We start from the raw sequence: 14054 nt of genomic DNA on the forward strand, positions 1-14054 counted from the left end.
CCCTCTGTGTGAAAAACCCTCTATAGCTTCTAGGAAGCGACATCACCTGGCTTGTCACCACTGAGTCTCCCAACTAATATCCAGGAGATTGAAATCTCTCATAATTACTGTGTCTCTCCCCGGAGATATCCTTAGAATCTGGTCTGTCAGGGACAGGCAGAATATACCACCCTCTTTTTCCCCTTTCTCTTGTTTATTCTGAAGAGGTCAACAAACTTTTTTTTTTTTGGTAACTTAATTGCCAGCACAACAGCCAAGTATCAGCCTGGGGATGGTGAGTCCCCTTGGCCCACAGTTAGCAGCAGGTTCATTTGTGACTGAAGCGATGGTGGTCTGACCTCCATGGCTGTAGCTGTGAAGGGGACTGGTATTGAAGAAACAGTTTGCTGAGTTCCATAGCTGGATGAAGAAGCTCTACTACCTCCATTGCCCTCTTCCAAATCAAAGTCTTTAATCTTACCCAATCTATTGTTTCTGGCTTGCTTGGGTGAAGGCCCAAGCAATGTGGACTGAAGTCTATGAGATGGGTCTTGCTTATATAGAGTAGACAGAGCAAGTGACCATCTGTAGGCAGGTGTTTTGTGCCACAATGGACACACGTACAAAAAAGTGTCTTCCAGATCACATGCTCTCAGGGGTCACCAATTAAACTAAAAAGAGACAAGCAGGAGAAGGGGAAAATTTGTTCTAAGCTGCCCAGAGGCTTCGGTGAATGGGGCGGCATAAAAATGTTTTAATAAATAAATAAAAATGAAACAGTAAGAAACAAACAAGGAGCAATAGACTCTCTCAAGTCACTTAGAACATTTGATAAGACTAGTAATGTGGAATGCTAGTTTAATAAATATGGAAAAAAGCTCAGCACTTTTTTGTTCAAGAAACAATAAAGTTCCCTATGAGGGTAACCATAATGGAAATCAAAGAGGAACTGAGGGAATAGGCACTGGCAATATATGGGAGAGAGGGGCTCCTGCTAAAAGTTCTCAGCTATGTTTTCCCAAATTAAGGCTCCACACAGGGACAGAGCTTATATGCATGATGCAGAGATCATTAAGATGAACATATAGATACTAAATATTCTATTCAGTTATCCCACAAGCAAAGATATAGGATATAAATATAATATGCTATATCTATAAGGTGGGCAGAGTTTGTGCAAATATAGATGGGCTGTTAGTCTCAATATTGATTTTCACAATAGTAAATGGCTTTTTAAGACACAGCCTGCATATTAAAATCAGGTAGGAGAGATGGATGGAAAAGGCTTTCTTCTTTATGAAAACTTTATTTCCAACTTGGAAATCATGCCATTAAAATTCTAAGCAGAATCACACCTATGTGTTACTGAAATTCTATGTTGTGCTAGTTCTGTTGTATCCCAAATAGTGACCTTCAGCATTCAATACCAAGTTTACACAATGAACGATAAATTACAGGAAAAACATTACATCCTTAATTCCATGAGTCCCAAGAGCTATTCAGGACAGCTGGGTCTGTCTTTGGTTTAGCATTTTCTTTTGAATGACTCCTCTGAGTCAAACATGGTATTGGACCCAGCTGTCAAATTCTAATTAAATTTTTCACACACCAGCTGGGTATTTGTGTTTTGGCTAGTTGTTTAATGATGTTAGCATTTAAGTGGTCAGAAAGTCAAAGCCCATATAAAGAAAAAGGCCACTTTTTACAGACTGGATTATTATTAAAAACAGTCTCTCAATTTTAGCTTTGTCTATATAATTATGGCAGCCATGTCTGCTCATAATCATGGCTGAGTGACATTTACTCTTAATTTAAAAAAAAATGTATCAAGATAATTCAGTCCTGTGTGAAGCAGAGATGTAAAGTTACCAGAAATCTTCGGACTATAGGAAAAGCAGGAGGCTATTGTGGGGGACACAACTGAAAATTTGGGAGAAGTTGAAAGATATTTAATATTTCATCAACCAGAAAATATTTAACAACATATATAATTTATAATAGGGATTGGGAACATTCCCTACCCAATAGTAAAAGTCGCCAGTACTGTTGAAATAGCTATTACAGTAGCACAATTGGTAGTTTTAATATGTCAGTCCTTCCAATTTAGTTCCTCCTTTACTGTGAATGTCTCAATCTTCATCTCCAGAAACAAATATAGGATTTTTTTTCAGAGGCTAGGTCCTCTTACATCTGCAAGTGGTCCTACCACTGTCTGTTTACTTCAGACAAGTTTTATTATGTTTGTCTAAAACCATTCCATCTAGCCTTGTTTTCTGTGTTGTGCCCTTCATTCCTAGTAAAAGATGTGCTGGTTTTAGGGCCCTATTGAGCCAAAGGCTTAGAATTCTGGTAGTAAATTGAGACACTGCTGTGAAGGACAGAATAAAAATGTTTTAAATAAATTAATCAGACTGAGTTTTGGTCACGACTCTGGGACCTGAATGTAGCTGTCAGACGACCCACCAGGGTGACCCTTGAATTCCTTTTACTGTAGTATGGAATTCATATTTTATTTCAAATTGCAGCAAACTAAAGTAGCCAACAGCCTCATTGCTGTTGGCACTTGGAATCTCAGGAGGGAAAGGCAGTACTTTAACAGAATTATTCCTCTTATAGAGGCTTTGGGCAGGTGCCAGGAGGAAAAGTTCTTCTGCTAAGAGCAAACTCCCTTCTCTTGGCCCTGACAGATGACTGTCCCTTCCGTTTCTGAGGAGCTGAGTGCAGTGCTTTTTTTGTAAGAAAAAAGGTGCCAGCACTCATGAAATTATTTACCTTTCACACAGTCAATCACTGTACACACACCCACACACTTCAGTTGTGTAACGAAATGTAACAGTCGCCACCCGCAGTAAGCACTCAGCACGCAACCACACGACCAATCACAAGCCGAGCAATGCCACCACAACCAGCGCTGACCAAGTATGCATGCATCGGATTTGACACACAAGCAGCCCGCACGCACTGTTTTAATGATTTTGCCGCCGACCTACTACACTCGACAGGGCGATTAAAATCCATGTGGACCAAACATCAAATTTTTAAAAGTTATTTTTAAAACTTGGAAAATCTGTCGAAAAAAGGTGCCGGAACTCTGTTCCGGAGTTCCAGTGTGTTCTATGACAAAAAAAAAAAAAACACTGGCTAAGTGTATGAAACATCATAGAAAAGGGGTTCTGGAATTCTTTGGTTTCCTGTCCTGATAGCTTGGCCCTCGTTTCTGAGGAAAGAGAAGGTTTAAAATGTCTCCTCAGAAATGAGTACTCAAATTCTTTATGTCTATCATTTCTTCTGATCCTGAGCAGAGATGTGTGGCATTGTTAGGCTCTTAACATACTGAGATACAGCCCCCTCTATCTTGGACTCACTAGTTTTTTGAGTGGGTCTTTTCCTAACCTTGCAAGAACACAGTGAGGGGAATTCAGAGGAAGTCCCCTAAAACTGCAAGTGCCTCTCCCTTTTTCACCCCTTATGAGACTTATGCATCCCTAAACAGAACAACTGGGCTTCTGCCTCCCTTCCAGATCCAAGCCTACCCCTTCGTTTCCTGTGCCCAGGCAAGGAAAAAAGGGGTGAGGCCTGATTACTACTCAAGCCTGGCTCCAGTTGGGAAGATAAGCAGTCGGCCCTTGATAAGCTCACTCTATTATGCCAGTCAGTGGGTCGACCAATCAGGATAGCACTGGAGACTTACCTCAGCGCTGCCCCCGCCTCTTCTCACTCTCTCATAGCTTCTGTTGCTCCCACTGTGTGGAGAGATAATAGCATGCAAACCAGCTTTGCCTGAGGTTATCAGGACTTTGCTGTAAAATCCGGCCGTGGTCTTTGCCTTCTTAAGTATAGGCCCTGCTTAGTGTGAGTAAAGTGCTATACTCTAGTTACCTTGCTTAGCCTAATGAAAGCTGTAGACTTCTAGTTATCATCTCGTGGCCCTGGCCAGGTACCATCTGAGATATACAGGCATTCTTGGCAAAGAGATGGGACAAAGAACAGACGTGCAGCTGTATTGTTTTGTGATATGCAGCTTACTGGACCTGCTAATGAGCTTATGTTTTGTGGTATGCTTAGCTTAATTAGCTTATGATATTGCATCATATCATTTTGGCACATGAAGTGGGAGTAAGACTTTTAAGTTATGGGAAACTTGACTGGCACTGATGAGAAACTTCAAATGTTACATTTGGGCCTGGGAATGAAATAAACAGTTTGCCCAAGTATGTGTAAGGGGCCAGGGTGTGGGCAGCTAATGCACCAGGACACAGGAAACAAGGCAAGGTAGTCAAAGCCAGAATCTAATTACCAGTTCAAGTCGCAAGTCCAAACTGCAATTAGGCCAAAGTCGAAATAGTCTGTTGCTGCAGTTTGAGTAGCCAAACATGAGCCAGAAGTCAAGAGCTAGGGAGACAGCATGAAGGAGTGGGTACCTTGGAGCACGAATAAGGTCCAGCAGCAAGAACCAAACATGGCAAGAGCTTCAGCACACTGGAGACTGGTTTTGCTGAAGCAGCTTCTGGGGGAAGAGTCAGTTCTTAAACAGCCCTTTCCCAAAGGCTCCAAGGTGGTGTTCATGAGTGCTGTGGCTGCTGCAGCAGTGTGGGACAAATCCTGTAACAACTAGGGCTGTTGTTCTGATGCTTCAGCCTGAGCCCTGAAGCTCCCCAGATCCTGACAGTATGCTATAGACACCTGTGTAACATCCATCCCCTTCCTTAAGACTACAAGTGTCAGTACTATCTTAGTAATTAATAGTATCTAGCTTTCCAAGTATGCTTTGGTGTATAATTGCTGAACTTGTATTTCTTTTGTATGTTGTTTGGACTCTTATCACCCTGAGGCATTTTTGCTGACCATCCCTTCCAACTGATTGAAGCCTACCTTGCAGGCCAGTCCATGCCATGTGTTGTGACTTTTCTGCCAAACTCTGAAAGCTAGGTAACTCATAGTGCATACCCAAATAACATCTCCCTTGGGATCTCACAAACCTTTAGTCTACGACCAGGGCAACACATCTGGTCCTGGATAGAGAAAACTGGAAAAACATGGGGTAGCAATGGAGCAAGATCTCCTTTACAGTCCTGACAGGGTAGTGGAATGCTGCTCTTTGTTGTGTTCTGGGCCCAACTGTCCTGATTCAGCCCAGGGTACTGATAGCCAGAATCGAGCAGCAATGGTCCAAGTGTTTTCACATCAAAATGAAGAGAAGGCTCAACATCTTAGCTAGTTAACATGTAACCCAGTTAGGGAGAGCCTCACTCACAATGAAGAGGGGGTGAAACCCAATGGCCTGGCTTCACTGCAGGTAGAAAGTGCTTGGAACCTGCCTCAGTTCTGCAGTACTCTGTGCTTTGGTGGCAGTGGCATAGAGTACATTCTCTTAGGTGGGAAATAAGGGTATGCCCTTCCTCACAAAAAAATCACAGCACTGCTTGAGGCCACTACTTCATAGGAAGCCCAATTCCAGTTCAGGAAGGTGGTTCTTTCCAGCATGCAGGAGTTCTAGGGACCCATCTGCAGCAAAGTATGGGTATGTATGCTTATATGTTGGCACAGAGTGGGGTAGTACAAGGGAGTATTAGCAACAGTGCTATTCTTCGAAGTGGCTGCTTCCACTGAGCAACAAAAACCCTACCAGGGCTGAGGACAGACCCAGGGGAGTGTGTGGACCAATGAGGGAGAGGCAGGCCAGGCAGGCAGCAGCAGATCAACCTAGGATAGAATTTCAGCAGTGGTGGTGGATGACATACGTGCTGCCATTAGGAGGAATGATGGAGGGTGGAATCCGTGCAAGTGGGAAAACCACGCAATTGTTTGCACTTCAAAACCAGGCATGGAACTACACTGCATGGAAACCATATGACATGCTTTAGCATTATGTGTGACTGCAACCAGTTTCTGGATGTACCCCCTGAGTTTTGCATTAAGTGAATAACTCCCAATTACTTAATGGAAACGATGAATTTTTTGTTTTATTAATTTTTTTAAAAGAATTTTAAAATTAATTTTTAATTTAAAAAACCCTAGCCACTGCTAACCTTGACCGCACCCCATAATCCTCAAAGCATTTATTTATTTGTAAGCTGCCCCGAGGCTTTGGCGAATGGGGCGGCCTAGAAATTTTCTAAATAAATAAATTTAACACTTTATTTCACCATACAGTACCATTTTGTCCTGTACAGTTCCTCCTTTCACATCCACCTCTCCTATGCAGGGAATGCTGAAAGTTGTACCAATAGTTTGGAAGTGATTACTATCAAACCAAACTTCAGTATATACATAATTATCTTACAATGTAATGGTGCCACCTGGTGTTTCAAGAAGCAATATTAAGACTATCTAGTTAAAGATAGACAAAGGAATGGAATAGGACAGAAGGGTGGGTGGGTGGGTGGGTGGGTGTGTGTGTGTGTGTAGACATAATCTGCCCCACTCTAACAGGCTGTGGGCCTAAAGAGAATTAGAAGTCAGATAAATACTTGCCAGTCTCACTCAGCCATCCCCGATTGGTCTAGATGTACCTGCTGCCCATCACTGGCTAAGACAGTGTAAGACAGATTGCATAATGTGCTCGTGCGCGCTCTCGCTCTCGCTCTCTCTCTCTCTCAATTCCCACTGTTAGGAAGTGATTTGTGGGAGGAATTATCAGTTCTGATCTGTCCAAGTAAATGTCCTCTGGACGGCACTGCTTCTTTGACAGAGTGAGTTACATGAGGATGCATGTCCTACACTGAAGAACAGTGACCCTAAGGGTATAGAAGCTGAATTTCACATATTGAATGAGACAATCAACTGTAAACTCACTGTGGGGATAAGACTGAGAACAGGAGGAGAATTCTGTAAGCCACTTTGAGTTCTTCTGAAGAAAAAAGCAAGATATAAATCAAATAAATGAATAAACTTGTAAACAATATTTAAGAAAAAATGGTCTCCTGTTCCTTACTTTCATATTTACAGTTCTACTGGTCCTTGGAAGCAGCATAAACAACTCCGATGCTAAAAAGTGGTTTTAGGCAAGCTTATGCAGCCAAAAATGAAGAACCAGAGGCTACAGTAGCACATGTTAGGCCATGGTCAATGTTTACCAGGGTTTGTTGTTTTAGTTTGAATTATCATGAAGATAAGAAACAAAATATGACTTTTGCCCTGCTCTAGTTTGTTTCCCTTCTATTTTCCCAACCTGATCGGGTTGATTTTCAGACTACTCTTACTGCAACCCTTTTTCAGGAAGGACAAAACAAGCCAACTTTCTAGATTAAAACATTACTAAGTAGACTTCATACACTAACATAAACCATGGCTTCTTATTGGTGGTTTTATAGCTGGTTAACAAATAGATACCATGATAAATCAGATTTCAACTAATGTTACTATGCCTTAATGTTACGTGAGAACCAGTTTAGTATGTTTGTAAGATTCCTTTATCATAGCATTTTATAAAGGATGGAAAACCAGTGAAACTGATCAATTAGTCTGTCACTAAGTGAAAAAGGCTTTTGATTCTATATTAATTTGAGCATTTTCAATTAAGACAAATACATTTTCTACAGAAACTTTTAATTTTTTAAAAAACAAATTGCTTCAAGACAGTGTTTTGTGACCAATGTGCATCAATAATTCCAATGGAAACACTTGAGTTTCCTTAGTATACCAATAAAACTAAAAGCATACCACAGAAAGTCAGAGCATATTAAGTTGGCACATTTAAGCTTCCAAGAACAAAACTAACTTTTTTATAAAGGACTGACTGAGTATACCCATACATAACATTTTAGCTGCTACAAAATACTTTCAGCTTCTTACAAAACACAGCAAATTGACATTTTGGCAAACAACAACTCTGAAAACAATGCACAGACAACAAGAAGAAAAGAATTTGTACAAGTGGAGCAAGTTTGGCAATTTGAAAAGAAAAAGTAACTTTCCCTGTCATTAACCAAGAACTGAACATACAGTAAGTAGTCAGGTAAATATACTACAGCACTAATCCTGAAACATACAAACACATTTCAGTCTCTAAAATGACTTGGTCTTTCCATTTGAACTAAGTATTGCTTGTTAATACTGGGCCAAATGCTATCAGGACATTTAAATACTTTAAAAATGAAAGGTTAAATGGGGTTTTTCACAATTACCCCACCAAATTGTACACATTAAAATACTATGCTTATAAAATTTAAAACTTTCAGCAATCTAGTCTCAAATGCAACCCTTTTTAAGTCCTCTTTAATATGTACTTTACAAATATTTAGACTGTATTCATTCATTTTCAGAAGTGGAGCCCTTCGTCTTCTCTTGTTCTCTCCCATCACCAGCTATCCTAGAGGAAAAACACAGAGCCAATGTATTCCAAACATATTTTGGCTATACTTTTATTATTACTACAATGAATAATACATTCACAATTACTTATAATTTAAGTCCTATTTGGGGTATGCATTAGAAACAGTCCAGGACAATGGTGCATAGGTAGAAAACACAAATGCAATATGCAGCCCCCACCACCCACATGCTTCTACATAACAGCAACAATAACATTTGCAACTTAGTACTAGTACGTCAGAATTTTCTATCTCACTATGCATAATTGCAGACACAGGATTGATTTGAAAGGTGGCTATCATTGCAGGTATCTTAGGTCTGTTCTGTGTTTCCCAAACGCTTGCTCCTGAGGCACACATTTTGACTGAATGAAAATCGGAGAGACACTTCTCTTAAAAATGTTCAGTTTGGGCACAGAAGTAAAAATGAAATGCTCTCGGAAAGGAAGTCACTTTTTATATTTCTGTGTGAGTCACTATTCCAGGCGAGTGAGGACAGATATGATGCAATTACCTCCAATAAGGAGATAAAAAATAATTACCCTCCATGACCAAACCATTAAGAGCAGTGAATTGCGAAGGGATGCAGTGGGCATTGTCTTCCATAGGTGACAGAAGTATCCTATTACCCCACTTGTTTTATCTTGGTACACAAGCAGTTCTCTTGTGACACTTGGGAAATTGTCAAGTCTTTCAATGAGGTACTATTTCAGACCTTGCCATTTTTATTGTTGCTACCATCAGTCATCTGTGCTAACTTTAAAAACTGTTTAATGCAGCAGTCCCCAGCCTTCTTGGAACCAGGGACTGGTTTCATGGAAGACAATTTTTCCACAGACCGGTGGGAGGGGATGGTTTCAGGATGATTCAAGCACATTACAGTGGTGCCTCATTCTTTGAACTTAATTTGTTTCAGGAGGTCGTTTGAACTCTGAATTGTTCAAAGTCCAGATCAATTTTTCCCATTAGAAATAATGGAAAGTGAATTAATGTGTTCCCAGATCCTAAGAAATACCTATTTTGATAAAATTAACAGCAAATATTACCTCTTGAAACGAATTTGAGGTTACATAGGAGGTATGATGAAAAATATGGTGAATGTTTAAATAAGTTATTACAGTAAGACACATAATAACTGTCTTATTAATCCCCCTCAAAATGCTCCCCCTTGGTTCAAGTGCATTTACCCCATCGTTCTTGAGTGTCTTTAGTTGCACTGTTGCGGCTGCCTCAATGTCCTGAATTGATTCAAGATGAATGGATTCAAGACAAGACGAATCAATTCAGCCAAATGGATTCGAGACAAATCAATTGAGGACATCAAGGCAATGTGTCTTTTACTGCATTTTTTTTCAACTTCAACGCACAACCAATGACACTTTCATTGTGACTGTATTTTTTTCTAATCTACTCGCAGGTCAAACTTAAAAGCATTGTTCCAACTGCGGAGCATTCTTATCGACTCTAATGTTCGAACTCTGGATTGTTCAAAGTTAGAGTTCTGCCAAGAGGCCCAGTTCCTGACAGGCGCCAGGCCAATACCAGTCCGCAACATAGGGGTTGGGGGCCCTGGTTTAATACAATTTGACATGGAAAACAGCTGAATATATAAAGTTCAGATAAAAAGATACTAGAGCCTATTGCAGCACATAGCTGAACCAATTTATATAACCAAAGAACACAAAAACAGGAGATGGTGTTAGGTAGGGTTGTGACCTAACTACCACGAATCTGTTCCTTTTCACTTTGTGCACTTCCTCTCATGTGTGGCCCTGTTTCTGAAAGCAAGCCAAGCCAAAAGGAAACCTGCAAATACTTGTGGAACTCTGGTTGTGCAATATCACATTCACCACATAGGCAGCAAGGCACATGCATGGAAGAGCAATGCCACGTCCACAGCATTTGCAGGGGGCTTGGTTCCTGGTAAGCACTGTGCAAACGCTTGGTGTACTTACCCAAAAATTAGTCTCATGGCTTCAAGAAAGCGGGCTGAAATGGGGAGAGCTGAGCCCAGGAAATCTAATGGATTCCACCCCAAAAGCAGATTCCTCACACACCCTAGTGCTAAGTATGTCAATTTAGCCTTTTTTGTTTTAACAAAGTCGTAAAATTGATTAATGATTATTCAAAACAGAACAATTCTTCATTATTACTTTTAAAAGTGGAAATTTCCCCTTACTTTTTCTTACTGCCAGTATCAAGCTTCTCTCTCTTTTCCTCTGTGTTGTCTCCATTATGTTGTGACTGATTTGCATCCTGAGCATAAGAAGCACCATTCACTATCTTTGTCCCTTTAATATTAAAAAAAGCAAAAATATGCTTAGACTGATGGTTAAATTAGGAAAAGTAACAAACAACTAGTCCTGAAATAGCTGTGGTAGTTACACTGGGATGGATCTAGAATTACCACTCTCCAAGAAGATTCCTTTTCATGCACTGAGGGATGGAGGCAGACATTTTCTTCCAATTCCCCCTTGAGTTCCTAGCATCTTCTCCCATACAGTTGCAACCTTCCAGAACAACATAAATGCTGGCAATGGTGGACCCTCTGGAATAGCACAGAAAATGGCACTATGCCCTAGTGACTAAGGGATGCAGATGGATGTTGTAAGAAAATTACTGTCCTGCCTCCTTCAATAATTATTGAATCCTAGTGTTCATTGTGCAGTAATGAGCATGCATTTAAGCCCAATACATTATTTATAACGGGGGATAAGAACAGTATCTTTCGAAACTGTGGATTCTTGTACATAACAAGCCCCTACAGGAAGTTGTATCTTTTCAAATTTAAAATCATTAGTGCCAATCTATCTCTCTGAAGTGAATTGTGACTGAGTTATGACACGTTTCAGATTATTATATCTCAGCTTATGCACAAATATTTGACCACATGTTCTGTCCTCATGCTGCCCCTTCCTGGTATACTGTAACAAACCAGGTAGTCTTGTTTCATCTAAACTGGGAAGCTATGATTACTGAATCAGGAAAAAACTAAGATCAAACCATCATTAAATTGTGGTTTAAGACCCTGGATTGATCTGAACCCGGCAACCACAGCATCTTTACTATTATATAATCATAGGCCCATTGCTGTGTCCTGTACCTAAGTAAAAATATCATCTGAAGTAAACTTCAAAGCTAAATCCTGATACTCATATGAAAAACTGACCTGTTGAAATTTGATAAACATTTGCATTAAGCTGGTGTTTCAAAATACAAGTATTAACTAACATCTAAAAATGTAATGATAAAGTGTTTGTCCATCTGTACTAAAGGGCAAAAAGGAATATTTCGTATTAAATTTAGAGTTGCACAGCATATCCAAACTGAATATAGAAGAACTGATGTACTACAAATAATTGTCTGGATGATATGTTTAAATATTCCTTGTGAAAAGCATGTACCTGTTTGCTCTCTGTCTTTTTCAGCTTTCTTGTTTGGTCCTTTCTTCCACTGTTCTTTGGTTTTGTTTGCTTCTTCATGCTGCTTTTGTTCCGCTAGTGACTTATTTAACACTTGTGAAAGAACAGAATCTCCTTCACCAACAAGAAACATGGTCTTGAATTTGTTGTACAACATAGTGGATTTTTCCATGATAATCTGACTGACCTTGAACTTTCGTATCTGAAGAGATGTCAGGGGGAAATATGCATTTACACATCTGATTACAATACAGAGCTGCTTAAAGCCACCTCAAATTAACTAAAAACAATCAATTTTAGTACATAGAATAGATTTTGAAAATTATTGCACTGTATTCCAGATTTACTAACAAGCAAGCTTTCAACTTCAGGATGCACAAAGGTGCAAGTAAAATAGAAATTATGTTTTCATATTTCTTTAGGAGCGCTACCAATCTTACTTTTTTCAATGTTGAAATCATTTCTGCATGTTTCTGAGCTTGCTGCATTGTTACTTGAAGCGATGCAAGTTCATCCAAAGCTTCGATGCATCTGTTTACATCCTAATGTAATAAAATCCAAAAATTTAATTTCTCGGGAAAAATACATCACCACTACATACAATTTTAAACAATAAAGACAATTTAATACATACTAGACTACAATGTGAGTCTTGAACTGATTTCTCAAGTGTTATTTAACAGCATGCAGCCAACTATTACCACAATGTTTTATAGCATCACACTAAAGTCATCCTAAATTTACTCCTAAAACCATCTTTCCAGGCTTAATCTAGCAAAAATTAAACACTATTTAATTTTTCTCTTCCAAGTACTGAGGGCTTTTCAGTATCTGCCCTTGAGAAAAGTTATACACACATACAAATTTCAGACAAATCGCAGAAACATAGAAAAACAGAGCGAGTCAGAAGGGGCCTCCCGGACCATCTAGTCTGACCTCCGGCACCAGCCAGCTCCGCTCACGACATGCCCACCATGTGGAAGTCCAGCCTATCCTTGAACACCCGCACTGATGGGGCCTCAACCACCTCTCGTGGAAGCCCATTCCACACCCTTGGGGTCCTGACTGTCAGGAAGTGCTTCCTGGCATCCAAACAGAACCTTGGCTCTCTGAGCTTTGCTCCATTGGAGCACGTCCTGCCTTCCTCTGCAGGGGAGAACAGGTCTCTACCCATCTCCATGTGACATCCCCTCACATACCTGTATGTCGCCAACATATCCCCTCTGAGTCTCCTCTTTCTCCAGGCTGAAGAAACCCAGTTCCCTCAGTCTCGCCTCATACGGCATCCCCTACAAACCAGCCACCAACCTTGTGGCCCTACGCTGCACTGACTCCAACCTGGCTATATCCTTTCTGTAATGAGGGGCCCAAAACTGAGCACAATACTCCAGTTGCCGGCGCACCAGTCGTGTAGAGTGGTAGTAATACCTCTCTTGATCCAGAAGCCACACTTCTGGCTATGCAACCAAGGGTGGCATTCGCCCTCTTGACCACCGCATCACACTGCTGACTCATGTTTAGCCTGCAGTCAACCAGCACCCCGAGGTCCCTTTCACAAGCGCTGCTCTCCAGCCACCTGTCCCCCAACCTGTACTTATGACACCTATTCCTATGCCCCAAGTGCAAGACCTTGCTCTTATCCACATTGAACGCCATCCTGTTGTCTCCTGCCCACTTCCATAGTCTGTCCAGATCCTTTTGTATCTGGAGTACCTGCTCCTCAGTTGTGGCCACTGCTCCAGTTTTAGTGTCATCTGCGAATTTGATCAGAGACTGTTCACCCTTTCTTCCATGTCGTTAATGAAAAGATTAAACAGGATCAGCCCCAGGACAGAGCCCTGTGGGACCCCGCTTGTCACTGGCCACCATCCCGATGATTCCCCGCTAATGGTTACCTTCTGCTTTCGGTCAGTCATCCATGCCCTCATCCACCAGACAGTGCTTTGGTGTATCCCAAAACTCCTCAGTTTCTCAACTAGGATATCATGGGGCACTTTGTCAAAGACCTTGCTGAAATCCAGGTATACCACATCCACTGCATCCCCTCCATCTAGCCATCTCGAAACCTTGTCATAGAATTCCACAAGGTTTGTCTGGCAGAACCTGTTTTTGCGGAAGCCGTGTTGTGTGGCTGTCAGCCTCCCTTCCCTATCTAGCATCACTAGATCTCTATTATGAGCCTTTCCATTGTTTTTCCTACAATGGACATAAGGCTAACCGGTTTACAATTCCCCATGTCCTTTCTTCTACCCTTCTTGAAAATTGGGACCACTGATGCCACCCTCCAGTCCTCTGGAACTTCACCCGTTCTCCACGAGGTCTCAAAAATGGAGGCCAGTGG

At 41.0% G+C, this 14054-nt stretch overlaps 1 protein-coding gene across 5 annotated transcripts in view; it reads right to left on the minus strand.

Moving 5' to 3' along the window:
* Positions 1-7510: 7510 nt before the first annotated feature.
* Positions 7511-14054, minus strand: part of PSIP1 (PC4 and SFRS1 interacting protein 1) — a 35999-nt gene continuing 29455 nt past the window's right edge. For all 5 annotated transcript variants that reach the window (XM_044427864.1, XM_044427868.1, XM_044427863.1 and 2 more), the window contains exons 14-17: positions 12154-12255; positions 11696-11915; positions 10471-10582; positions 7511-8290 (exon numbers count right to left, since the gene is read on the minus strand). In XM_044427864.1, the coding sequence (XP_044283799.1) occupies positions 8230-8290; positions 10471-10582; positions 11696-11915; positions 12154-12255 (495 nt within the window). In that variant the 3' untranslated portion in view covers positions 7511-8229. The remainder of the gene's footprint in view (positions 8291-10470; positions 10583-11695; positions 11916-12153; positions 12256-14054) is intronic.

The sequence above is a fragment of the Varanus komodoensis genome, unplaced genomic scaffold (genome assembly GCF_004798865.1).
Source record: "Varanus komodoensis strain SLA01 unplaced genomic scaffold, ASM479886v1 scaffold19, whole genome shotgun sequence".
Taxonomy (NCBI): Eukaryota; Metazoa; Chordata; class Lepidosauria; order Squamata; family Varanidae; genus Varanus; species Varanus komodoensis.